The sequence below is a fragment of the Pagrus major genome, chromosome 16 (assembly GCF_040436345.1).
Source record: "Pagrus major chromosome 16, Pma_NU_1.0".
In the NCBI taxonomy this organism is placed as follows: domain Eukaryota; kingdom Metazoa; phylum Chordata; class Actinopteri; order Spariformes; family Sparidae; genus Pagrus; species Pagrus major.
In genome coordinates, this window is record NC_133230.1 from 18,523,967 (window position 1) to 18,551,430 (window position 27,464).

Genomic DNA, 27,464 nt, shown 5'->3' on the forward strand with positions numbered 1-27,464 from the left:
TGCAGTTTTGTTCATTCCAATGGACTTTATTTCATCTAAAAACATACAGTTTCTTTCCTAAAAACATCTTTACTTCCAACTTTCCTTTCCCACATTTCATTTTCCCTTCCTTTACCATCTGACAACATCCTCATTACCTTTTCAGACACTTTCCACAAACACTACAAATGGTTACATGTTCATTACTGCTCCAGGAATGTTCCTAACTATGTTTAATATTGGAATGCAACAGGCTACAAACTACTTTGTAAATGGTGATTAATAAGCAATGAATGGAAGTGATTATGTGTGGGTTTAATAATCAAGACTCTCTGGTCTTCAGGAATGACTTGTTTCATCTACTCGGTGCACAGGACAGCAACTCCACGCTCGTAGAAGCTGTGTGGATCTTCCTTGGTGGCGATGTCAAAGTCGACAGTGAAGATGAGATCAGACCTGGTGAAGTTCAGGTACACGGGCAGAGTCACCTGCAACGAGACGAAAAACCAAACGTGATGAGTGGTTCAACATTTACCACGGCAAAATCTGAATTTAACACCATTATTAGATATTTTTTCTAAATCGTTTGATTGTCTAGATTAATTGATAGGAAGGAGAATATCTTGTTCATACCGTGTGTCTCTTCTCAGCGTTGCTCTGCTTGATCCAGCGCAGCTGAGTGAGAGGCAGCTCAGTGGAGATGGAGGTGGACAGAGAAAGCTTGTTGTTGGCACAAGTAGCTCCCTGCAGTTTCAGACCTGGGAGAAAAAGAATGACCATGTTCCACATTTGAACCCTTGAATTTCACAAATCTCTAGTGTACATGTACGAACGGTTATTTCAGTGACAATCAACTGGACTGCATTTTCAAGAGTAGTGTGAGTATTTGCCAGGATCTCTTCTTTCTTTTTATGTTTTTAACGATTGTGAATCCCCATTGGAGCAGACAAAAATTAAAACAGTCCAGCACAAACCTCATATATCCCAGTTCACACGCCTCAATATACCTTGTTACACAACTCTAGAGTACAACAGATGACGTGCTGCTTGTCTTACCCTTGATGCCGAAGCTGCAGGCATCCAGTGTGGCACCTTGGGCGGTGGTCACAGTGACCTCCAGACACAGCTCTTCCAGAGACCAGCTGTTGGCCTGGGCCACATATTGGCGGGTAGCAGTGATGTAAGCCTCTGGCACAAACAGGCTGCCGAGGCACACGTGGATGTTCTGGAGAGGGAGGAGAAAAAAAGAAGTACTGTGAGTGGCTTGGGCAATGAAAACTCACAGTTTGACTGAGGCTGTACACAAACGGTGAACAAAACAACACCTTCAGTTCCTTTGCACCCCCGCTGGCAGCTCCCTGGGAGATCTGCTGCAGCTGTTTGATTCTCTCACTGAAGTCTGCCACCCACTGGATCACAGTCATGGCGGCTGGAACTGTGTACCGACACCAGCTGCGAGGGAGGATGCCTGGGAAGAAAGAAAAACAGGTGTATACCAGTTATTTCCTCAATGTACAAACTGTTCAATGACACCTGTTTGGTCAAGCCTGACAATGGGGAAGAGTGCAGTGATTTACCTGTATTCATTTAAACTATTAAAATTAGAGTGAGAAAGTAAGATTCTACCTTTAACAAGGTCGCTGATGAGTGTGCGCAGGTAGTTGGTCTGCTTCTTCTTGCCCTCACACACTTGCACCACATCGGACAGATCCTGACGGACCTCCTGCAGCATCTTGCCACCCATCTTCACCTCACGCTCAAAGAACCGGAACAGTGGGTCCTGGTGTTTGTGTGTTTGGATAAACAAGACTTTAAATCAAATACAGATGTTTGGCAGATGCATCAATAACACAAAGAAGAGAAAATATTAAAACCTTTGCTTTTGTTTCTTTTCATTTTACCTCTCGTTACCCCTCACGAGTCAAGCAGAAAGATTTACAACAACATTACATTGTAAAGCTTCTTGTAGACAACACAAAACACTTAAGTCCCCAGAGTTCTGCTTACCAACCACCTCTCCCCTTATTACTGCCATTACCTTGATGTTCTCCACTGTGCGTTTGAGTGGATTGACCATTTGGGGCATGAGCTGCAGCCAGTTGCAGGCAGTGGTGTGGAGGGTCCTCATCCAGGCCGGCTGGGCATCGGCTGTGGACGAAGTGCGCTCCTTCTTCTCCGTCTCATAGGCAAGGTCATCCTCATCCTCCAACATCTGCATTTTCAGCATCTTACCCATCATGTCAGTGCCTGCGCAGCCCGGCAGAGGGAGGGAGTGATTCGGGGAGGGAGGTGGAAGACAAGGCCGTGGTGGGAGGTAGGAGGGAGAAGAAATTAATAGTGGAACAAAGAAACAAACAGCTTACCTTCAGGGTTTGTTAATGTAAGAAGAAAAAAAGGAGTTGCACTAGACAGACAAATAAATGAGGACTACACTGGGCAGGACGAAAGACATTCAAGGCTTCAGGCAACATTTTCAATCAAATGTTACATTTTAAGTTCCCAAGAGGATAAATTAACCACATTCTTGACTGGATCTGTAAAAGAAATGAATATAACCAATGTAGGGGAACAGGGTTGACAGAGAAAACTGGTGGGAGTCAGGTGATTCAAGGGGTGGATGCTTCAGGAGCTGGGATTGTGGGAGTTTGGAGGAGGTGTGGAACTCAATTGGACAAAAAATAAACAAGGAGGGAGGATGTGACTGAGGGGGTGGGGAGGTGTGTGGATGTTTTGAATCCTAAACTGAGGGTGGGTTGGGGGTAATAATTCAGCAAAGCGACATGATGGCTGTGAAATACAGCTGCTGGAGGGTGAGGACACACACACCCTTCTTTTGGCAGACCACCTTTTGAAGCAGGATGGCTAAAACTACACAGCTAAATGACTATGATATACAACACTGCGACCAGGAGCTACTTATGATGTCATAGAAAACTAACAGGTGAAGTGAAGATGAGAGATTAGCAGAGGGAGCATTTGTTCTTTCCCACCACACACACACACAAACAAACACAGTATTCTGCCCAAAGCAGACACAAAAAAATAAGATCTTGATCTCCCTCCACTGAGTCACCCTGTCAGGATAAACGTAAAGATGCTAGAACACAGAGAAAGATGGTTAATGTGAAAACATGAAATCTGGAGAGATGGACTGAGGAAGAAGAACCAGGGTGTGTTGTGGTCCAGTGACTGTGACACAACACCAGAGTATAGATGATCACGACGATCGATTTTGCCGTACCCTGAGTGGTGAGCAGGACCTTCTCGGCATTGCTGGGCAACCCGAGCCAAGATGGAGTCTGAGTGTCAGGAAGCATCTCTACCCAGTGCATGAACTCCTCACGCCTGTAACAAAGGAAAATCATGAATATTTTCTAACCAGTTTAGGTCATCAGCAAGAGGTTCATTCAGTATCAATAACCCGGAATACACTAGTGTAAAGCCAGTACTGACCGAATGCCGTCGGGCATCTTGATGTCCTTGTGCCCATCAACCTTGAGAGCCAGTTTGAACTCGCTGTCAAAGCTTCCCTTGGTGAAGATTCGATCCAGGAAGGTGTTGAGCAGACGCTGGTCAAACTCATTGTCAATGCGGCCACCATAGATGGACAGGGCCATCAGTGTTTTCAGAGCCGCCCAGGGGATCTTGTCTGGTGCAATATTCTGACGACCCTGTTTGTGTGTGTGTGCAGAAACAAAATTAATAATTTTCTGTCAAAACTCTATACAATCATAATTTATCTGATGAATTTAGCATTTATAAAAAGGTAAGAAGGGTATGAATTAATGGGTTGCCAGTAGAAGTTTCAGTTGGCAACAAATAAATCTTACATTTAAAGAGCTGTATACAATTACTGAAATAATCTCCAACCTTAGCAGTGTCATCCAGCCAGGTGTCAACTGTGTCACAGGCAGAGCGCAGGTCAGACTCTCCAAACTCGTATTTCTTGGACCAGCCCAGTGGTGCATAGCGCAGACGCTCCTGAATGACTGCATGGAACCAGGCCAGCAGGAAGTAGAGACGAGCACGCTCGTTGGGAGCCTGTAGAGATTAGTGAAAAATCATCAAGACTGAAAACTTGCAGGGAAGTGTGAATAAAGCTTTATTGGTGATGATTAAGGTTTTGGTGGAAAAGTGTGAGTATTTGTGTTTGGTAAGTCTAGATTAAGTCACCTTGCACATGCGAGCCACAGGGATGCTGCTGAAGGTTCTGAGCATGTTGGCCTTGACACCAGGAGGAGGCTCAAACACAAAGATACGACCGGCACGAAGCAGATTCACTGGAACCTGACAGTAAAAACACGGAACAGAAACTTTGAGGAATGAAAGCACAAAAAGGAAATCTGGGCTCGAAGAAGTTTTACTGAAGTCTTCAAGTCTATCATTTCATTATGAAATGTTGGAAATATTTTTTATAAGTGATGCGGTTTACCTTAGGGTTGATCTCCATCGTCAGGAAAAGCCTGAAGCTGGCATGAGGGTGCATGGAGTGGAGCTTCTTTTCCAGCTGCATCAGCCATCCAGGGGCCAGGTGGACGTTCTCCAACATCACCCACCTGCAGGGCCGAAACAGTCAGGATACCAGTACAACAAAACAAAGTGTACATGCTCAGAAAATACACAGAAAAAAAAAAGTTAAATAAACACCCACCTGCCAGACTTGACAGCAGTGTTAATGTCTTTATCTGCCTTATTGAAGCCCTCAGCTGAACCTGTGGACAGTGAAAGAACACAAACATTTACCAACAATATCCTCACTGAACTTTGACTTAATGATCTTATTTGTGTGTCAAGAGTATGAGCTTATTCATTCCTTACCGATAGAGATGGAGGTGATTTGTTTGTTCTCCTCGGCAGCCAGATCTCTGACCAGGCCGCTGGCATCATAACCTGGTACAGAGCACATCAGCACTGGAGTGCTGGGCTTTACCTACAGACAAGAGAGGAATGTCAGAAACAGGTTAAACAACACTAACAACGCCAAACACCATAGGAGGGAATAATAATGAAAGAAGTATTGGTTTACTACCTCACTATCCACGATATTAGCAAGGTCAAGAGGCTGCTCGATGATGTTCATGAAGGACTCTCCGAGCACCTTTGAGACGAAAATATGTGACATGGCCAGCAGACGATCGGGGCGGAAGGCTTGAATCAGCAGCAGCTGGTGCACTGCCTGGCCAATGGTAGCTGAGCAGGGAAGAGCAGATCAGGTCGTGTATACACAGGACATAAACCTCATTATTTAAAATCAATATATGCTTGGTTAATGCATCATTTGCAAAATATAAGTCTATACACTCACTGGACTGCTTCTCCTCTGTCCACAGATAAGGAACAGCCAGCTCTGGAGTGTTACTCTCAATCCACATGAAGAATTGCTGAAATTACAAAACAAAAAACAAAAGATATGATGATCGCTGATGCAGTTCGTATTCAAAGAAAGTTGTTTAATCAGATGCATGCTTATAAATACTAGTTGGTTAATATGCATCTTCTGTATAATTATCAAAATATAAGTGATACCAGATTGACAGTATGTGTTTACACTCACCTCATCAGCCTCAACTTTGTCCACCAGGTCACTGAATTCTGGCAGGCGGCTGAGGCGGACCATAGCCTCACACTGCTCAGTGGTCAGACCTTTCACTTTGGGCAGTGTCATGCCAGTCAGAACGATCTCTTTACCACGCAGGTAGTGCTGGAACTCTGAATCATATGAGGGCTCGCTGGAAAGATAAGGATTGAAATTGAGATTTATTTTGTTTTATCTAACACTACCACTGATGGCACATTAGTGTTATACTGGCATCTTACCTGGTAATGCCCTTTAGGCTGATCTTAGCCAACAACATGGCAAAAGTGATGTGATCCTGGTGCAGCATACCTCTGGCTGCTCTGTTGAACAGCACCTACATCAAAAAACAGATAAAATTAGATTCCGTATAACCAAAACTACCAAAGAAAAGGAGTCTCCTTATTTTCAAAGTGTCTGGTTCAAACCTGGAAGAGGTCTTTGGTTAAGACAGCGAGTCTCTGTGTATGATCGCTGATGCTCTTCAGGTTGGGGTTCTCATACAGCACAGTGTGGTAGGTATCCAGGAAAAAGTGAAGGGAGTACTGGTACAGGAAGTGCATCTGTAGCAGGATACAAAGTATTTGTTTATTATTAGACATCATAAAAATATTTTTGATAGTATGTGTAATTTAAAGGGTTTTTATATGTTAAAAAAAAAATAAAATATGGGGTGAAAGTGCAAGTTAGATTGGTCCAGACCTGGTTGAGAGCCTCCATGGTGAAGTAGATGCTGCTGCAGGCAGAGGACAGAGACAGGTACTGCTGTGACACCATCTCCACCTCTGCCATGACGATATCCGTCTCCTCCACCTTCCTGGTCACCTCAGCTGCCTCCTTCTTCAAGTTCTCCAGTGTGGTGATGATGGTGTCATCATCAAGGATGCGGCCCTTCACCTCATTGAGGGCCTGCAACAGGGACTTTTCCAGCTGTCGCAGACGCAGTTGGAACTCACCTATAAGAGAGGGGAGATCAGTTGTTGATTTGCTTTTTTCTCCACTGTGACTCAAGTCTGAATTATCTTGTAACCCCTGCCATTATCATCAACAGCTGTGCCCTGTGATTGTGTAAGCGCATCTCTATCTTCTTGTCTCACCCTGCAGTTTGAGGAGGTCGGAGCGTTTCTCATCCACATCAGGCCTCTCAGCCTTTAGGACCTCGTTGAGACACTGGCTCTGAAGGCTGCTGCGTGTCACAGTGAAGTTGACAAATGTAACACGAGAACACAAGTCTGGTGGGAACTCGACCTGCATACACAAGAGACACCATATAGCACAGATTAACTTCTTTCAGTCTCAGATGAATACGATTGAACATTTTCTTTGATAGACTGTTAAGACTAAGTCACTGTCAACTCACCGTTGGGTCTCTTGTAGAAAGGAAGATGACGAACGAAGGAGACAAATCGATGTCCTGGTCTCCAAGGGTGATGAGGACACGTCCTCCAGTCCTGCGGACCTCTCTGTTCAGCACCGGGTTTAGGATGGGGTCGTAACTTTCTACATCCTTAAGGGCAAAAAAATAAGAAGAACTGACTATAAATAAACAAATCCTTGATGAAAATGAGGGCTTTGCACAGTGAGTAAATAGCAAGTGCACAATGAGATGCTGGCTGTGTGAGGTTGCTGTTCATACCTGGACCAACAGTGGGTTTCCGAAACGCAAAGCACTCTCCAGGTTCTTCCTGAAGGCATCGTCCAGGAAACTGGTTCTGGTGATCTTGCGGTCTTTGTACTCATTCATTATGAACTCTGTGGCCTGGCCTGATGGATCGATGATTAGTGGATACCTGGAAAGGTCAATAGCATGGAATTGATCAACATGGGATATGTAATCAACCTGAGGCTAATTAATGCCCAGGAATACTTAGTATTTTTATTCTAAAACCTAAAAACATTACAATGTCAGAGGAAAAAAAAGATACTGACCTGTTGAACCTCTTGAGCATGATGGCGTTCTCAGTGCAGAGATCATCAGCTGGGAGGGAGTTGGCTTGCCAGCGGAGCCTCTCATCAGCGTTGGACAGATACTCAGTTCTGGCAATGTCTGTACGGAACTGTGTGGAAGAAAAATGATGCCAATCAGATATTTGAATAAAACATGTGCCCTGACGGTATGTAGTACATGTGAAGTCTATGTGAAAAGTTAAGTAGAGTGCTTAAGTGCACATTTGATGTCTTTTGACTATGAACATAGGAACCAGAGTAACAAAAAAAAGTTCCTCCTAATGGTAATGTAATTGTGGCTTAAGATTTGTGAGTGATGATCAATAATGACTTGAGCCTTGAGTATCCAGCCTTTAACTACCTGAATGTTGGCCTGCTGCAGGTGGTGAGACCATGTAGTGAACAGGTTCTGTCTCATCTGCTGTTCAAAGTAACCGGCATATGTTATGAAAGCAGCGGAGAGCAGACAGTCTCCAGCAATGGTGGACATCTGGTTCTTGAATGTCTCACTGGTCTTCTCCCAGCGGTCCCTTTCAGCTGACAGACTCTTCAGAAGGGCTGTGCTGCGGTTCACCTGTGATGAGAGAGTGAGAGTTCAGAAAAACGCTTCAAGAGGCTTCAGTTTTAACTCGAGATTAATACAGAGTGAACTAAACATTCGTTTGATGATCAGTTACCTTGGCCTCGACCGCAGCCAGGTCAGCCTTGATTGCCTGGGCCTCTGAAATGAGGACAGCGTACTCCTCCTTGTAGCGAGCAATGCTAGACTCCAGGTCTTTGATCATCTGCTCCACCTCCTCTGCCTTCGTCTTGTTGTCTGTGGCGTCTTCCTCAAGCTTCTGCAGTTCATTACGCAGAGGCTCCACGCGCTTCAGCATTTCGGCATAATTAAGCTAGGGAAATGATAGAAAAGTATATGTTAAAAGGAGTACTCACTTTACCCAGTCAACATCTTCACGTTCATATTTTTTTTAGGTTTCCTTACCTGAGCAATCGCCCATTTCACCATAGGTCCGCAGGCCAGAGATGCCCTGTTGACTTGGTCATAGTTGTAGCTTGGGTTGGAGAGGTAGTTCTTCTTCATCTTCTCACGGATGGAGTCACTGGATTCAGTGGAAACAGTCCAGTCAGACGAAGTTTACACAGTCAAATACTCCAATGTGAAGTGTTGAACAATGATCATGAATCACAGGAAATTAAATATTGCACAAGATCATTAAGATTTTGTTTGGGATGGGGAAGGAGAGCGATTTCTACCATCTTCACTGTAAGAAATGAAAAATCATGTCAACAACCACTAACAACCATAGTGGTCGTCGCTACCATCAGCTGGTTTTCTGATTAAGCAAAAATAATATGCTAAAATCAAATTCTGATCATGGGTGTCACTTGATTAATACACTGATTGATTGATATAATTTGTGCTTCCATTAAGGACTGGACAGACGTTTTGACACCGGTACCTCATCTCCTCAGAGGAAAAGTTGACTATGCAGTTGATGAAATTGTCCCTGATAATAACTTGTCTGATTTTTTTCCAGTCACTGGTCTCCTCGCCCAGCATGAGGCAGATAGACTCCAGGGCCAGCTTGACTGCAGCTGGGGGATTGGTCATGGCCCGCACTTCTACTAGGTGCTGCCGCTTAATAGAACTCACCGCTAGTTAGGTGAAAGGGGGAATGTGTTTGAAAGAAAGAAGAAGTAGTATGAGGAGAGGGAGAATGGGGAGCATACAGGGCAAGAAGTCAGAGAGAGGAAGAGACAGAGAGGGAGAGAGCTTTAGTGAACAACTCCAGAATATTTGTTTTTCTTATTTCACCTGATCTCTTCAGCCTCGAAGTTAACAATAGTGGGGATGAAGTTCTCCCTCATGATGATGGAACGGATCTGCTTCCAGTCAGTCGTGCTCTCTCCCAGGAGCAGGCAGATGGACTCGAGGGCCAGCTTCACAGCCGCTGGTGGGTTGGCCATGGAACGCACCTCCACCAGGTGCTGTTTCTTAATGGACTTAACAGCTATCGGCATCAGGTAAACGAGGATGGGGATTATGAAAAGGATGGGGCAGTGATGAAGGGAGGATGCAGGTTAAGAATAAGCTGTTAACCAGAAGCCCTTCACCATGAATGACTAACTGATAACATTGTAGAAAAAATGTTTGAAGAAAGGCAAGTAAAGATTGTAGGACATTTATAGAAGTTATATTCTTACATAAACTCATTCTGTGACAACAAAGCAAATATAGTATAAAGACTGCTGTGAGGAAATAAACAACTGTACCATTCTGAGCCTCAATAACAGCAGGCTCCACCTGGTCCAAGTCCTCTTTCACACTCAGCTGTTTGTCCTTGATCACCTCCTGCTGCTTGTACACAGCTTCCTGGATCTCCTGACTCATCACCTGAAATCAGATAATGGTAATGGAGTATATTTTAATGTATCAGTTAATCCAAAAGTCCAATGCAAGGATAAAAGGATCACTGTGCTACACTACCAAGAGCTCAGGTTTGTCTTTAAGAAGAAGAAGAAAAATCATCTTTCTAAGTGTTAAATTCCTTCATGTGTACCTTCTTCTTTTCAGCCTCCTGCTGGTCTTTGACCATCTTCTTCAGCTTGTCATTGGCAGCAGCGTTCTTTGCCTCCAACTCCTGGCTCTTGATTCTTAGGTCACGACGAAGCTCCTCCACCTGGATGAAAAGGCGCAAGTAGAATCAGGGAATGAGAAACAAGCAAATGAATCCATCTTGGTTGTGGAGACAAACTCTTGTCAGGTTTCAAGAAAAATAGGTGGAATAAAATGGCACATAATCTATACAAGCACATTCAAAGTGAAGTAAAATACAAAATGAATGTACCTGATCGACAGTCTCCTTGATCTTGCGGAGACCAACGTTGAGATGCATCTGCTGCTCCTCCAGCTCGCTGCGTTTCTCATTGAACAGGTTGGCATACTGGTTAATGAAGTCCAGGTAGTGGCGAGGAGTGATGGCCATCGTGTGACCACCTCGCTTAGCCAGACGATTGTTAGCCTTTGTATAGCAACATATGAAGTATGGATTAGCAAGCTGTTACATGTATTAACTTGGTTTAAAATGCCCTCGGTGGAAACATCCCTACCTGGTGAAGAGTCTGGTGTACAAACACACAGCCGTTGACAATAGCCTCGCGGTGGGATGGTGGCTGGGGCAGTTTGTCATAGACGATGGGCATGTAGTCTGGCACCTTGTAGTTTGGTTTCTCCAGATCCATCTTGCTCGTGAACTCCTTACCCACCTGGTACAGGGCCTCTGTGGACCAGTCTCCAAACCAATTCAGCACACACCTAACACAAAAAAAAAAGGTTTTCAGTTAACTCAGAAACACCATCTTGTAATTTTAAAGTTGTAGTATCTACTCTCTGCTTGTGATGTAATCAGTTAATGTCCACCATGTGTTGCCGTACCTGTTGAAGAGGGCAGGAGATGTGGCAGCCCTGTCCTTCAGGCCCTCTGATGATGGGTTCATGGTGAAAACAACATGGAGGTTCCTGATAACCTGGCTGGTGAACCACTTGTACAGCTCCTCGTGTGTGTCAAGCATCAGGCCCTCTTTCTGGGCTCCCTCTTTACATTGAGTCATCAGGGTGGCATACTCATCTCCCTCAAACAGGCCAGGAACCTACAAAGAACAGTCAACATTAAACATATTAGGAAGCAGATCCCAAATAGATACCTCAGAAAACAAAAAGGCAGTACTGTCATCTTGTTCCCCAATGAGTTGCAGATCATAATGGCAGTTACCTCTCCGTTGGCCAGCAGTGTGTTCATTCTCTCAAGGAAACCAGAATCCAGCACGTTGGATTCATCCATGATGAAGGCAATCTTCTCGTTCTTACATCCTGAACGACGTAGCACTGTACGCAGGTCCTCATCAAAGTCCTCTCCAGTGTACTTCCTGTGTACCTGAAAACACATGCATACAAAAATCAATAAACAGACCAACAAATGTAGTAACATGACCACAAAAATCTTCACGTGTTGAACCAACCTTGATCTGGTACACACTAAGTCCGTTCATCCATGCTACGAAGCGGGACAGAGTCGTCTTTCCTGCTCCACTCACACCAATCAACAGGAGATGGCCCTGAGGCTGACGGAAGATTCTGGAGGAGGATATACAGTTTTAAAATTTACTCCAAAACAATTATTTCAGACCTTAAACTAGACGAACAGCAGATGAAAACACAATCAGCAGCTGGAGAAGCGGTTACTCACCGGTCAATTCTGAGGACATGGTCCAGCACTTCATTGAAGAGCACCAGAGGGACGTCCAGCTCCTCCTCATAGAACACCTTCAGACGGGCCTTCACATAGTCCCTCAGCTCCTCCTGTTCCACTGGGATGTAGTCCTGCATCCACAAACAATAAACTCAGTGAAAATGGAAATAAAAAATGATGAAGACTCAATTCTCAATATTTCAGCATCATTAGAAAAGCAGGAATTTCTCATCATGTTCAGCCTTTTTCTAGTTTACCTTGGAGAGCCAGTTGCTGTAGAGGATAGGCCTGTTGAGGGCCTTGTCCTTATCAATGTTGGGGAAGTGTTTGAGAGCAACCATGTCGATGTTTTCATCTGTCCACCTTCTCTCTTCATCACCAACCAGCCTGGAAAAAGGTTGAAGACAAACAACCTTATCATCAAAATGGCCATTCTTAAAATACTTTTTTACTGCATTTATCACTCACTTTACCATATCAAGACTAATGAACACACTTTAATGTCCAACAGATTAACTGTTACCATACAAGTCCCTTAAAACAATACCAGGGATAATAAAAACAGTCCCCTCTTGGAGTGTTAAAGCTCAGCCTCACCTGTCCTGGAAGAGACGGAGGGCTTCATGGGCCCAAATGCGGATGAGACCCTCCACAGGCAGATTCTCAAGTGGCCGCAGGGCCTCGAAGATGCCCCTCACCCAGCGGGTCATCTCTCTGGGAGAGTAGATGTAGTGAGGTTGGGTGTCCTGGGTGAACCGCTCCTAAATGGAAAAAGGGATTGAAATTAGATATGCAGGCAAATTAGTAACAGTATGAACAAAAGGACTTACAAGTTTTATGTGACACATGTACAGATCTTAGTAATCCCCGTACCTGAGACATGGTATAGAACTCAACCATAGCAGCAGTAAGAGGATCTGCATAGGTACGCAGAGATGGGATGAGGCGCAGCATGGCACGGTTGAAGGTTCCATAAATCTGGGTTAGAGAGGCTGGGCCTGGATAGTCCACATACACCACAGGAACATGACGCAGGAACCTAGAAACAGCACACCACCAATTGGTCACTGTTAGGGCTATTCATATTCTTATTCATATAATTTTGTTATTAATGATATTAATGTTTTAAGCAGGTATGAAGTCTGAACTGCACCTGTGTGTGAGAGGCTTTCTGCCAGGGTCAGTGGGAGGATTACAGGCTCCAACAAACTGGATCCTCTCCAGTTTGACCCAAGTCTGGTCTGAGGTGCGGTAGAAACCTCCATGTTCAACCATCTGCAAAGAAAACACAATATTTATTGTTATACTGAATTTAACATAAAAGGAGGGATACCACATTTTACGCTGCCATGACAGTCCTATAAAATAGCCAATGTATTGCTACAAACGCAATATTTCAGGTTGTAAAAAATATATCATACCTGTCTGATGAAAGAGATGACTCTCTGTGTGCAGTACTTGTCCATGTCCGGCAGATTGATCTCATCACAGAACAACACCAGCCACTTGCCCAGCTGGACGGGGGCGAGGACCACACCGTTGGGGGTACGACGGTACTCGCAGTAATGATCAAAGGTCTTCAGCAGCAGTTCTGGGGTAGTGGCACTGGAGAAGTTCAGACCCACAACCTGGTAGAGAGTAGAAAGCGAATGTGGAAATGTTGACAATGTCAAAATCTTTCCTACATTTTATCCCCTTTTATTTATACTCATTCTCTCTCATCCAGCCTCTCACCTCCATATCAGGCAACGCTCTGAGGGCACTGAACAGAGTCATGGTCTTTCCAGAGCCGGGAGGTCCACAAAGCACCAGTGGCTTGTGCTCTGCCAGCCATGTGTAAAGCAAAGCCTCATGGCGAACAGTGTCCAGGGTGGGAACCACAACATCAGGGGACGCCACCTTGTGGGTCTCTACCTCAATCTGGGGCACCTTGACCTGCCAGGACTGCCACTCACCCGAGATGCACACCTGCAGATTCAAAGAAAACGATGCAATGGTCACTCATATCATGAGAATAACATGTTATATATATATATATGAAATAACATGACTGCAGTAGTTTTAGTTAGATATTCTGTATCTGCAAGTCACTAAAAGCAAACTATATTTTTTATTTACTCAAGAGCCGTTTATCACTAAGAGGCTGTACCTCATAGTCGATGATAGGGACATTGGGTGCAGCAGGGAGGGGTACAGTGGTGATGCGACGGATGTATTCTCCAAGCTCAGCCCTCATCTTCAGCCGTCCGTCACCAGAGAAGGACCACAGCACAGCGTAGATCAGATATTTCTGTAGAAAGATAAAGCCACAAAAATGATCAGTTTTAAGAAAATGCACATATGTTTTGCAGTGATTAAGTTACACATCTGTATAACAATAAAATCATAATAGAAAGCATAACATTACCTGCATGTATTTCTCCAGCTGATCAATGGGCATAGGGAAATCAGGGTGGTTGTTATTGTAGAGTGCCACATTACGGCAGGCCTGGTGCAACATTGAGAACAGGGAACCCAAGCAGCGCAGGCGGGTAAAGTCCATGATGTGCTCCATCTTGGAGGCATGCTCTAAGGCCTTGATCACCAGGCCTGTAGAGGTGAAGTAAGGCTGCAGGACAGCTGCAGAATCACGCTGGATCTAATGTAAAGGAAGGGAATAGGACATTAGTTAAATCAAAATAAAATATCTTTATTGAATGAATTGCTACACATTTTTTTTGCTTAAGAGGTCTTGTTTTTTGTAATAGTGTATTTTCTTCACTTTAATTACCTGCAGCATTGGTGATGCAGTCTCTTCCTCATCATCTGTGCCCTTCCTCTGGCGCTGAGCTTCATCCTCTCCCTCGTCCAATGGGATGCTGCGTATGCGAGCCAGGAAGTTGTTGAAGATCATGTCAGTGCTGAGAACGTCCTCACTGAACCAGACCATACCACAACGAGACACAGTGGCCAGGGTGGCATACTTCAGATCCTGTACTTCAAACATTACACGCACCTACAGAGAGAGAGAGAGAAATTTCAGGTCAATACACAGAACATTATTGTCTAATAATAAAATAAAAACAGACATTTTCAAGTATTTCGAGTGCCATGCACTTACATTTGGTGGCAAGCTGAGACGCTCTCCGTTGGGCAGGGTGAGCAACTTGTTGTCATCCAGGACTGAGTTAAGATTTTCAACCCACTCAGGGTCAACATCACCATCAAAGATGATCCACTGACGTTTCTGCAATTCTCCTCGAACATTGTCAATGATCCTGAAAAAAAAGAAAAAAGTATTTTAAACCACAGTTATTTTTCAAAAAGTCCTACTTAACGAGATAAAGATGACAGAGCCGACTTAAGAATAAAATGTGTTGGAGAACTCACTTCCTGAGGATGTGCGTGAACAACCCATCGGTCCATTCACGGGTGTTGGGATCCAGGGTTCCATACAGGTGGTCCTTGCTGATGGCCTTGGGATCGATGATGTGGGCCACACCCTCAACACCCTCCAGTCTCTCCAGGGCCTTGAGCAGCACCCTCCATGCCATGGACTTCCCACTTCCTGAGGGTCCCACCATCATCAGACCGTGGTTGATCTGTGTGATCTGGTACAGCTGGAGCACCTGGAACGGGATGAATGGCAAAGTTTCAGGAAAGTAGAGAAAAAGTTGGGGAAAGCCTCACAGTTCAGGCAGGGCTGTACAACTCACCATTTCTGGTTGCACTCAATAAGATATACGTTGACTCAATTTAACTACATACCTTCTCCACCCACATGCTGCCAACATCGTCACCGTCTCCGTAGGTGAGGTACATCTCTGCGCAGACTTTCTTCAACTCCTCCCTCAGAGCAGTCATCTCTCCACGTAAATACTGGACTCCAGGGAAGACGTCTGACAGCAAGCTGAACAGCAGAGGGATGTCCTCCGCCACCAGCTTGGGAACCATGGTCTCACACACACTCTGGATCAGGATCTACAGAAACAAGACACAGACTGTGTGAAATAACTGAAAGAAAGCACCTCAAATTTTTTGTTGAATTTTAAAAACAACATCTAAAAATTCCCTACCTCCTGTTCTGGAAGGTTCTCAGCAATTTCATTCTCATCAACAACCTCTCCACGCTCCAGCTTCTCCTTTTTAATCCTCTGGATTCGCTCACGCTTGACATTACCAGCACTGATCAGCACACTCTTGAGAGCTCGGAGGCCAAAATCGTAGTGACTCTGGGATGACAGCTGCTCATCACACAGCCTGAAATGGAGGCAAGGGATAAATTCAGAGAAGAAAGGACCTTCAAAATTCTCTCAAAGCCACATGCATTTTTCTTAAAAGGTACATACTTGAAAAAGGGCACAATCTTCTTGGCAAGGATCTCAGCTGTGCGGAAACCTTGAGAGTACAGCATGACCTGAGCAATGAGCTGGCGGTCGGGCTTAGTCATGGCCAAGCTACGGAACAGCTTCTTCAGATTGTCGGGCAGATTAGAGCGGCCAGCGTAGCCAGGATTCATGGTGATGAAGATGGCCATGTCTGGACTGACCTTCACCTGCTTGTTCAGGAGCTCTGTGGTAACTGGCACACCTGAGGAGATGACAGATATATAGTTACTCGCAATGTAGTTCTCATGGAAACATTTTGTACAATTTGTGTTCTCTTAAATGTATATTTTTCTGAAGAGAGGAAAGCCATTTTGTTGAATCTCCTTGGACCCCTCTTTTAAAGGCAGTTGGTGTTCAAAGATATGGAATTGAATCTGGATATTCTTATTAAAGGACAGTCTCTCTACAAATTATGACACTTCCCATTTGTATTATACTTACTCCTGTCTCTGTTGGGGTTGCTGTGCTCCCTCAAGGCAACCTGGATGTACTGCACCTGCTGGGAAACGGCAGAGAGCATTCTCTCTTCCAGTCGGTTGAACTCGTCGAAGCAGCCCCATGCTCCCACCTGGCACAGACCCACGAAGATACGACCCATGGCCTAAAGAAAAGAGATTTATAAATTAAAATGACCAATATGAGAAATAGATACATTCTTTAAAAAAGCAAATGATAAGCACAAGAACAAAGAGTCTGAAGGCAGTTGTGTACCTGGAAATCGAACGTCTCGTCACAGTTGAAGACCAGGACAAAGCGACCCAGCTGGTGACCGAGAGCCTTCACTGACTCAGTCTTCCCTGTGCCAGCAGGACCTAGATGGAGGATAAACTCAGTGAAATTGATCGTTGATATGAAAACTTTAAAAAAAAAATCTAGATTTCCATTTCTTGTGTGTGTACAAAAAGCTTTCATACCAAATGGTGACCCTCCAAGGCGGGCCTCCAGAGCCTGGGTCATGGTGAGATAGCATCTGTCTGTCAGTGGGGTCTGGACAAGCTTGTCCTGAACACCCAAGTACTCGAAGCCATAGTTGAACTTAGCATTGGCCATCTGAATGGAAAGCTGCTGCAAGACATCTGTCTGCTTGGGGTCAAAATAGAAGCGCATCTGGCTGAGCCACTCGAAGGACTTGGGGTTGTCAATCTTGATCTTGATCAGAGCCCTGGTCACATCACGCTGGTGCACCAGCTCGGTGATCTACGACAGAGCAGAAGAGGGACTAAAGATACATTTTTTCATTGGAAAACAATTCGTAAGAATGTTTGAAAAAAAGATTCCCTCTAACCAGGTGCTCCAGTTTCCTCCTACGGAGTGGAGGCTGCTCCATCAGCACGGTGTCAGCCAACACGTTGAGGGTGGCCTCCACGTTTGTCTGCACTCCCTGCATGGGAGACATGTCCCCACCACCAGAGATGGTGGTCAAGGCAGACTCGATATTCTCAGACCAGGCAATCTGAGTGGACAGGACCACCAGCTGGGCCTGTGAGGAGTGGAAACAGAGTAAAATTACAAAAATAAAATACATTGCCCGGTTTCCACTAATGCTGAATAACTATGCGTAGAGTAAATGCTCTCAATACCAACCTGGTAACGGTCAATCCAGTTGATGTACTGACTCAGGTCAACAGCTGTACCCTTGTTGAAGGATGCGACCTCTGTGACAGACTCAGCTAGCAGCTTGGCCAGCGTCACCCTCATCTCCTTCTCCACCAGTGTCAGCCACTCATTGATCTTGGGGTGCTCAGTGATGGAGACTGGTGTCTTGTAGAGAATCTCTTCACCCTCGCGGGAGGAGATTCCCAGCACCACAGTGTTGTCCTCGTTGAGCAGGATGCTAGAAACACCAGCAAACATCTTTTTGAAGTGCTTCTGCAGTTTGGCCACATTCTTGCTGTTGCCGATGATTTCCAGTAGGTCCTCGTCTCCCACGAAGTAGAACCTGGAAACAAAGAGAGTGTGATTGCTCATTAAAGGATAGTTAGTAAATGAATGTGTGAATCAGTGGAATTGATTACAAATATTCAACAAAGATTTTTTTCTTGCTTTGTGTTTTATATCTTCTTACCTTGGGAATGAGGATCTTTCTCTCTCCAGATATTCTCCAAGAGCTTTCTGGATTTTTCCCAGAAGGTCAGCCAGTCGCTCCAGAGACCTCTGCACTCCCTGTATGTTCAGCACATCCATCACTAAGGGAGACTTTGACACCTTCTTCATCAGTGCCAAGAACTCGGTGCTGATACTGTAGAATAAAAACAGAGAGACAAAATAAAGTGTGTTCCAGTGTTAAATATTGTTACAATAATATTTTTTTATGGTTTGTTAAAATAAAGTGTAAAAATAAGGTTCCTTTATTTACCTCTGGAACCTCTGAGTTTCTACAGGCAGCAGATGTTTGATGTCAGCACTGCCGGTAAAGATGCCTTCCAGATAGACCCAGCGACGCTGGACATCAATCCAAACGTCAAACAGAGCCATGATGCGATTCAACTTGTCCTCCCAGCTCAGAGCGTCTTCCTCAAACACCTGGGAGAAAGAAAGGAGAGAAGCAAGGTGTTGATGCAGTTCTGAAAACTTAAATACTTTTAAAATCTTAAAGAACACAACATGTCATTCAGTTTACCTTATAGTATGGAGACAACTTCATGGCAGACACGCTGTTAATATGTTCTTTGACCTTGTTGAAGAGGTCATCCCAGCCTCTAATCAGACGACACTTGTTCTGATAGTTCACCAGGTCGAGCTCATACGAGTTCCACACTTCACGGATCTGAGGACCAAAAAACACAGAATTATTATTAAAAAAGGTCTATAAACCAGAGCGTCATTTTTAATAATCCAGACTGAAAGCTGTAGATTATATAATAACACTGCAAAATATCTTGAGGGTCTTTCTCTCACCTGTTTGAGGAACTCCTCCAAAGCCATCTCTCCCTGGGCTACCAGGAGAACGTCCTTCACCACCATCTCATTCTTCTGCAGATCTACATCCCAGATCTGTCCCAGGGTCAGCTCTGACGGGACCCAGTTCACATGCAAACGCTTCATCAGCTGCTTCCAGTGGCGTTCCTTCAGAGCCTCTGATTTCAGCTCAATCACCAACATGTTAACCTGGTCAGAGGAAGGAAGAGGAAGGGAATTTAATAACCCATGTTAAGTTTTCTTGTGAGCAAAGATTTGTGCTTAGTAGGAAAAACTAGCTGCCTGACCTTGAGGTATCCTTTAAGCATCCTCTGGACATACTCGTAGGAGGCATACTGTCTCAGTCTTGCTTGGAAGTTCTTCAGCTGGTTCAGAAGAGCATCCAGACTCTGACGAAGCTACAAACATAAAACACCAACACAAAAATAGTTATATACCAAGAATTTGACAAATAACTTGAGGTTCAATAATGATCTGAATGATTATGTCGATCTGTTACCTTGCGAGGCTGTACAGACACCCATGGCTGCTCTTTCATCTGGTCGATCTGCTCCCAGATCTTTGACAGCTCAGACCAAACCTCCTTCAGGTCATGCAGCTCCTCTAGTGCCACCTACACCACAAAGATAAAAAAAAAAAAAAAAAAATCAAATCAAAAGTTTGTTTTCTTAGGCATCGGTACGGTTTTAAAACATCTATATAACTAAAGATAAGGGCTGTAACTCTTGCATTATAGGTTAAATATAACTGCTGGCATTACCTGCACCCTCTCTTCACTGCCACTGAGCAGACCAGTGTCAGTGAGCTCAAGAGCTTCTTTGGCACGGGCACACTTCTCCCTTTCATCTTTCAGACGGCCAAAGTTGCCTTCATAGATGGTCAGAGACTGAAGAGCCTCCTCTGGACGCAGGTTACCCTGGTGAAATAGAATAAAAGTTAGACATCAAGACATCAGTTATAAGTACACAGAAAGTATACTAGGGGGTAAAATCTTATTAGATGATTTAATTTCTCTTACAGCGACTGGTTTGGTCTTCTCCCAATCATTGAGCAAGTCAGTGGTGCGGTTTTCCACAGCTTTGTCCTCCTGGACGATCTTCATCTGCAGGTTGGCCACCTGCTGCTGGATAGCAGTGTCCTTGCGCTTCATTATGTCACTAAAGGCACCCCATTCACCTTCGATGTTGTCAATGTACAGCCAAGACGGAGGGAACTGGAATCTCTGCTTCTCCAGCAAACGCTGTCCATTACGGTACAACTAGGGGTAAAAGGAAGATGAAGCTGATTAGCATAACAAAAGTTTTTCTTAAATCCTGCAGTTATACAAAATAATGAAGGAATGATTGGATATTGAAGGTTTTAGAGTAAATATTTGAGCACTTACATCCACATTTTTCTCAAACTGTTTGATCTTGCGTTTCAGGGTCTGCACATATGTAATGAAGTTGACAGCATCTGACGTGCTAGCCGTGTCCACAGAATGTTGCTCCAGTTCTTGACGAGACTATTGAAGAAACATAAAAAGAAACGTGATGAGGAAAAATAATCTAGTTCATGGAAAATCTTCTGATCAGTGTCTTCTCTAATATGCGTTACCTTGGAGATCTGGGCATGGAAGTCCTGCATGTTCTGGCCGAGCATCTGACCAAACTTGCTCAGCACTTCTTTATGCCAGGAGTCATACTTCAAGTTCACCTTGGACTGGACCTGTTGTCAGGGACAAATACAAACATTAATGCTTGCCTTAAAATAACAGACATTGTTTAATACTGTTAACTAAAATTTGGTCTTTTTTACAACCTTTTCATGTAAAAGACTCCTACATTTTAGAGATGGTCATTTGAGAATTGCTGTTCTTATATAGGACCTCGGACTGTAGGTCATTATTACCTTGCCATAGTCGATGACCACAGGTCCAAACTCTTTCCGTGTCTCTGCATTGTCAAAGGTTCCACGTGCTTTGCGGATCTGGACCAGCAGAGCCTGCCACTTGGTGAGATCTTCACCCAGGCGGTTGTAGATGTTCTCAGCTTGCATGTCCCACAAGCACTGGTACTGCAGCCACACCTGGACAGGGGCAACACAGGGATGAATCCTCACAAACTAATGTACATGATAGTGTATATTATACATGTTTATGATTAGCAATAAAAGTTATAACACTTTTTTTGTGTTGTTATAACAAGATGACTCTTACCTTGACATACTGTTCCACCTCACCGACAATGTCTTCTACTGCATTGTAGGCCTCCTCTAAAGCTGCAGGGCCATCTGGCATCCTAGTCAGGGCATTTCTGTAGAACTTCTCCTCCTCTGACAGCTCATAGTGAACTCCCACCTGGTGAGGAAGGACAGGTTAGCTTTGATCAAAGCAAAAGCACAATTGTAACAGGACACAAAAACCACGTCTGTCTATATATCACGTCAGAAGTAGAATGAAATACAACGTATTTTGTGTTTGGCAGATAATATGTTCAAAGTATCTTGTGCTTTTTTTGCATATCACACATATTCAGGCCTTCTTATCAAGGCTTTCTGCAGTGGGAATCACAGCCTTATTATTAAAACCATTCAGAAATCTCTACCTGGTATCTCTGGCTCTGGATCCTGGGAAGGGAAAGGATGACCATCTTCCAGGCAAACATCTCCTGGTAGAGCTTGTAGCGACAGTCTTCAATTGGTGGGTTCAGGTAGATCACCTGGTTAGTAATCCTGAGCTCATGGACAACATTCTGATGAAAGAAAATATCACAATAGTCAATCAGCTGTGTCAACGAATCCAAGATTTTGCAAGTAATGTATGACTAAAACAAAACAAAACAACAGAGTCACTACAGTCACAATGGCTACCTTGATCTTGGGCTCCCCTCCAGGTTTGTGGCTCACTTGTGGAGCCTCAGTGTCCATGTCCACATCAGCTTTGTCCTCTATCTGGCCACGGAGCACCTGGGTCCAGGCCTTAAGGCCAGCCTGCAGACGCACTCCCAGGATACGCTCAATCTATGAAAACAAAACAAAAACCAATCCTGTTTGAAAACCATTCATGCCCGCCATATGTAAAAAGAAAAGAATGGAAATATTTTGAACATTTAAACCTTTCAAACTCAAATGAATCACCATCTAATGAAATGACAATAAATAATTCTGTTATTTTGTGGTGCCAACCTCAATGTCAAGCTTGTTGACCCAGATGGGCAGGTTGGAATAGGAGTGGAGATTGAGGTCGTCCACAGCCTTCTGGACTCTGCTGAGGATGTCAGTGAAGGTCTTGTGATCAAACATGCATGTATCCAGAGAGCGAACCTCAAGATCAATCTTCTCCTCAATCAGCAAGAGGTCGTCCACCTGGAAACAAAACAAACAGCAAAAAAAAAAGTTTAGAACTAATGTTTCGGGTATTTAAACAAGAGCACTTGTTTCCTTCTAAAATGACACTGAGGAGAGTCTTTACTTCTGCAGGATGTATGTTACAATTTTACAGTTACAGCTCCTCCAGACTGACCTTCTCCTGGAAGTTGAAGACGGTCTCAGCCAGCCTCTGGACATAGGGATCCAGCTTGTAGGATTCCCAGACCAGAGTGATACCTTCAGTAATGAGAACCTGAACCTCTTTCTTCAGCCCAGCCACCAGTAGGGAGATGGAGGACCTCTCCTCCACCTTCTCACAAGTGCGCTCATAGGTGCGCACACTCTCGATCAAAGAGATGGCAAATGGGTACAGCTGGTTAGCCTGGTGGGCTTTGTTGACGATAGCCAAAGGAACACGGAAGCTCAACCATTTAAGGTTGCGGACCTCTTTGGACAAGGTGATGATCTCTGGGAGGAAGTTGACTTTAAGCTTGAGCATGTTTCCAGTACGTCCGCGGGCACGGGTATTCTCAATTGTGAAGATGCGGCCAGACACACCAAGGTTACGCTGCTGCACCTGATTTATAAACGAAAGGAATAACAAATATTTAGAAACAGAAAAACTGTCAAAAAATAGAAATATGATAGGCTAAAACTAGAACTTTCATTAAATGTCAAATATATAACATTTGATTACATACCTTACGAGCCCAGTCATCAAATATCTCTTGGGTGTTCAGTTTAGCCCTGAAGCTGTCTCCATCCTGCTTCAGCTTGAGCCCCTCCACATGGTTCTCCCAGCCTTTTCCCAGGACATCCTCCACTCTCTTCATATATGCAGTCAACTGACGATCGATCTGCTTGGCCCAGATGATGGAGCCGGACACAGGTGGCAGGTCTCGGACATGGCTCATCTTACAGGCCTGGCTCTGAGGATACTGCACTTTAAACTTGTCGTGCAGGGACTCAATGTCATCTTTCACACGCTGGATGAGCTGCGTCTGGTACTCCCGGATGGCACCGCGGATGTGGGGACGCACAAAGAGAGCATTGAAGCGGGAGAAGATGCGGAACATTTCGTTGGCGTTCTTGGCGGTTCCCAGTTGATCACGCAGGCGGGCGGTGATACGGGTCTCCACGCGGTCAATACGTTCATCATAACGCTTCATGGCAGCTTCCCAGGCTTCCATGCCTTCCTTAGACACATCAAGGCCATCGACCTCTTTGACATTCTCATATGCCAGGTTGACCTCCTCGATAGCATTGGCATCAGCAGCATCAAAGAGAACTCCAGCTACCTTCATGTCCTGAGGCTCAACTGTCTCTCCAGGGGCATGTTGTGGCACAGCAGACACCTGGAGACAAACAAGTAGAAGAACCATTTCTCAGTCAAGTGTGGATAAAGCCAGATATTAATTAACAACATTAAAATGACCATGAAATAAATAAATAATGGTAAGACTGATGGTGATTTACCTGAGGCCTCAGCACACGGACAATCACAGCCCTCAGCTGCTCGTGCTGCCTTCTGAAACGTCTCATGTGATCCAGACGTGACTGGAGCTTCCTGTGGGCGGGACTCAAACGCCACACCATCTTCAGGTTCTCCTCCCTCTTTCTCTTCACAATGTCCCTCAGAAGCACCTGCAGTTTCTCATACTCATCCTCCCAGGTCTGGAACACCTCGAAGCATGCCACCATCACCTGCACAGGAACATTTAAATAGGCATTTAAGAAGACATGTGACGTTTTGAGTAATTAAGTAAGGGGACAATAGGCTTCAGTTTCAGCTTAAGACCAGAGCACACCAACCTTTTCAAATTCCTCGTAGGCAACGTGCATGAGCTTCCTGGTGCCCAACACCTTGAGGAGCTGGGAGCTCAAGTCCCTGGAGATGGCCTCCACCAGACGCAGTGCTCTCTGGATAGGGTACTTGGTGTTCCTTATCTTTTTCAAGTGAGTGAATATGGCCATCAGGGCCTGACGGATCTTATCAAGCTCAGAAGCAGAGAGCAGGTCATTGAGAGGGAAATCCTTCATCAGAGGATTGTAGTCATTGACGGTTTCCACAGCCTGTTTCAGACCTGTGAGAAGTACAGAGAGGACAAACAATTAATCATACTGTGGCAGAAGTGAAATGAGCCAAAGAAAATTTGTTTCTGCTGGTTGCCACTCACCAGTGTCGGTGTCAAAGCTGACAGTAGCATGGAAACGTTTGCCGTGTTTGAGGATGTCCAGTGTGAGCAGAACCTCAGGGCTCTCTCTCTTCTCCTGGATCCTGTTGAGGGCTCTCTCCAGATTCAGCCAGAAACTGATCTCCTGCAAGGCTGTGCCTGAAGCTGGATCACGATCAAGCTTTGTCACCTTAAAAAAGTACAGATGCAGACAAATAAACCCAGTTGTGAGTTTAGGAGAGAAAATATATTTTTCCATATACCTGTAACTGTTATTACATGGAGTAGAACATTGTTTTGTTTGTGAGGGAACTATGGGAATGTTTCTTACCTTTTGGATCTCCCTGATCCAACGGTTGACTCCAGATTGCAGCTGGTTGAGGAAGGTTGGGTCCTCCACTTTGTCGCCAAAGTCAGTGACCTTAGGCTTCTCCCCACGCTCATAGAGCTGCTTGGCGATGTTGGTGATGATAGGGTGGATGAGCAGGCTGATCTCAGGAATTTCAATATTCTGCTGCAGGTGGAGAAGACCCATCTCCAGTTCAGCAATCTTTTTCTCCACTGAAGGCGCCATCTTATCCCCATCTCTACAGGATTAGGAGAGATTATAGTGTAAATGAATGATCCATCAATGTTACATTATTCCTTCATGCAGGTTCACGCCTAAGCTTTATAGATGAAAGGTTTTAACAAAATATAAAGACACTTTTTAGGATTACCTGTCTGCCTTGCCAGACTCGCGGATGTAGGACTTGAAGAAAGGAGCGACAGCATTGCTGATGAAAGAGTGGAGCGTCTCGTAGGGAGAATCCTCACTCAAGGTCAGAACTCGAACTTGGGTTGATATGGGCTTGTCTGCATCGATGACGCCTGTCCTCTTGATCAAAGCCAAGCTGCAGTGAAACAAAGGGTGAAAAATTCATAGTTCAGGATTAATAGAACTGCACAGTAAGTCGAGAGTGAGTGCTGTGCAGTAAACTAAGAATCTGCTTTCTTAAATACAGGTTACATGAATAATGGGAAGCACTTTTTCAGTTTTACTGATGAAATCGCATTCAGTTGCATGGCTGAAAGGAAGACTCATTTTCAATGCATTAGTTTCATTATTTACCTGTTAGACTTGATCCCATAGTGTATGTCAATGCTGACATTGTAAGTGATGCACTCCTTCTCCTCCTCTCCTTCATCTCCAACGTCCTCTGTGTGAGCAACATAGAAAATCTACGTCTTAACTGAACAAATAAACAGATGGCTCATAAAGTCATGTTCTTTACACTGCCACACATCTTAATCAATGTGTGTTTGCAATGCCCTGAGGTTTTTCACCATGCAAGTTACTATTTTAAGACTTGCCTGAAGCAGTAAGGACTGATAGTTCAAGGCCAACAAAATTACTCTGCTGCTAATGGTTTTATCTGAATATAAAAAGCCACGTTAAAGTAGGATGACAGTGCAATCTGACACTCATCTGCTTCCACCCATTTATGTCCCCACCCTCCTTCAGAAGTGAGGTCATGGTTCGAAGGGAAAGATAGCCATCTGTAATCTCTGCATTGCAGCAGTTGTATTCTTAGTGCAAAAGCATGAATAGGTTGGGGAAGTTACTGTCTGGCTGGGAATCCAAATCCTACAGGCTCAGACTGTCGCTGGTCATGCTCAGTATCAGGAGATCAGGACTAAAAATATTAGTAAAAGCAAGCGGCTCTGAAGCTTATTTTGCCTGGAGAAAACTGCAGATCATGTGTTCATTGACACAAGCTGGTTCACATGATAAAACCGCAAGAAGGTGCAGATAACATGACTTGGAAGTGATTACAAAGGAGTCATTCTCTTTCAATGAATATGATGTTGTTGCTTGTGCCATTTTTATATCCAGAGCACAGTGTTTGTTCTATTCTCTTTTACACAACACAACAGTTGTCTAAAAGTACTAATTGAATATGCTTTATAAATAATCAGAGCAAAGGTAATGCTGACTTGCAATGAATTTTACAATACCTTAGCTAAATGTTTATAAAATACGTCTTAATTTGACCAGTTTTGACCCTTTAAATGATATCCAACACTGAGCAGCTTCATTGCAGTGTATTATGCTGTCATGAGCTTTTTTTTCTCCTCCCCACCCAGTGTGGCGTAGTTGCCTTACAATTAACATTGTCATGGATGGTGATAGCACGCTAGGCTAGCACTGTTATCGAGCCGGCTGTCAAATAATGCAGATTAGCTCACATGCACTGTTAATTTAGCTAACTAACAGCGGATTTAAATACATTTCGCTTGTGAAGAATGAATGGTTAGAGACAAATTGCGTTCATATTATAGTAAAAACTGAACAGTCGTGTTATTGATACAAAACTAGCTAGCTAGTCGCTTCTGCCTAGATGTACCTTTGAGTGCACTTCTCTCGACAAGGATGGTGTGAAGCTGAGGGTCTGCCAGAAATTTCCTCATCTGCTCCACGGCGCTCTTCTCCTCCAGGGCGGTTTCCAGTGAGGCCGGGGCCTCGCCGCCATCTTCCAGGAGCAGCGGTACCAATTTCCTTATGTGCTTCTGCAGCACGGAGGTATCAGCGACCGTCTGAACGGCCGACACCTCCATGGTGCCGGAGTTTTCCTCCGTCCCCCCGCCGTCAGACATGCTTTGAAGCGGTCAACGACGACCGGTCCAGACGTGAAAGTGAACAAAGAACCAAGGCTGACGTTAACTGACTGGCTGCAGTGACTACCGAGCTGGTCAGAGGCTGACTGCCGCTGTCAGAACGCCGCAATCGGTACCGTCAAGTTTATCAGCGCAATGGATTGTGGTACTTGTAGTTCAAGAGTGATGAGTATTCAACTAGACTATCCCAGCCGAAAACTACAATACCCACAATGCAGTTGAACGATCAGTTTCATTCTCTTTT

General features: G+C 44.5%; 1 protein-coding gene across 2 annotated transcripts; it reads right to left on the minus strand.

The window, feature by feature from the left end:
- On the minus strand, positions 1 to 27,288 carry dync1h1 (dynein, cytoplasmic 1, heavy chain 1). Of its 2 annotated transcripts, none has more exons than XM_073483272.1 (78): positions 26,950 to 27,288; positions 25,674 to 25,761; positions 25,282 to 25,455; positions 24,894 to 25,149; positions 24,566 to 24,752; positions 24,201 to 24,472; positions 23,865 to 24,092; positions 23,090 to 23,743; positions 22,543 to 22,965; positions 22,206 to 22,385; positions 21,891 to 22,040; positions 21,626 to 21,772; positions 21,238 to 21,378; positions 20,931 to 21,107; positions 20,637 to 20,747; positions 20,425 to 20,544; positions 20,059 to 20,298; positions 19,801 to 19,956; positions 19,540 to 19,653; positions 19,328 to 19,438; positions 19,020 to 19,229; positions 18,742 to 18,888; positions 18,478 to 18,644; positions 18,187 to 18,360; positions 17,706 to 18,060; positions 17,407 to 17,601; positions 17,036 to 17,318; positions 16,833 to 16,933; positions 16,563 to 16,722; positions 16,083 to 16,323; positions 15,810 to 15,993; positions 15,502 to 15,714; positions 15,124 to 15,362; positions 14,855 to 15,011; positions 14,525 to 14,749; positions 14,162 to 14,392; positions 13,904 to 14,044; positions 13,489 to 13,722; positions 13,176 to 13,382; positions 12,908 to 13,029; positions 12,628 to 12,793; positions 12,352 to 12,515; positions 12,012 to 12,141; positions 11,752 to 11,885; positions 11,525 to 11,639; positions 11,278 to 11,439; positions 10,941 to 11,155; positions 10,616 to 10,820; positions 10,354 to 10,527; positions 10,066 to 10,185; positions 9,779 to 9,899; positions 8,965 to 9,160; positions 8,487 to 8,604; positions 8,179 to 8,394; positions 7,863 to 8,075; positions 7,484 to 7,611; positions 7,191 to 7,344; positions 6,915 to 7,061; positions 6,652 to 6,802; positions 6,257 to 6,510; positions 5,983 to 6,117; positions 5,797 to 5,891; positions 5,534 to 5,708; positions 5,285 to 5,360; positions 5,009 to 5,169; positions 4,798 to 4,909; positions 4,631 to 4,691; positions 4,412 to 4,535; positions 4,153 to 4,266; positions 3,850 to 4,020; positions 3,433 to 3,650; positions 3,221 to 3,324; positions 2,018 to 2,226; positions 1,606 to 1,759; positions 1,305 to 1,447; positions 1,036 to 1,204; positions 613 to 737; positions 1 to 467 (listed from the first exon to the last, which is right to left on the minus strand). In XM_073483272.1, exons 1-78 carry the CDS (start codon positions 27,197 to 27,199, stop codon positions 339 to 341), a joined length of 13,923 nt encoding a protein of 4,640 aa, XP_073339373.1. In that variant the 5' UTR covers positions 27,200 to 27,288; the 3' UTR covers positions 1 to 338. The 2 variants fall into 2 exon arrangements, with proteins under 2 accessions (XP_073339373.1, XP_073339372.1); XM_073483271.1 differs by lacking the exon at positions 8,965 to 9,160 and adding an exon at positions 9,321 to 9,516.
- Positions 27,289 to 27,464: the final 176 nt, after the last annotated feature.

Coding starts and splice junctions, on each gene's coding strand:
- dync1h1 (XM_073483272.1), bottom strand. CDS start 27,199: ATGTCTGACGGCGGGGGGACGGAGGAAAACTCCGGCACCATGGAGGTG. Junction 15,715..15,809: donor AGAACCTTCCAGAACAGGAG/GTAGGGAATTTT, acceptor TTGTTTCTGTAG/ATCCTGATCCAGAGTGTGTG. Junction 8,605..8,964: donor TTTTCCTCTGAGGAGATGAG/GTACCGGTGTCA, acceptor CACTGAATCCAG/TGACTCCATCCGTGAGAAGA.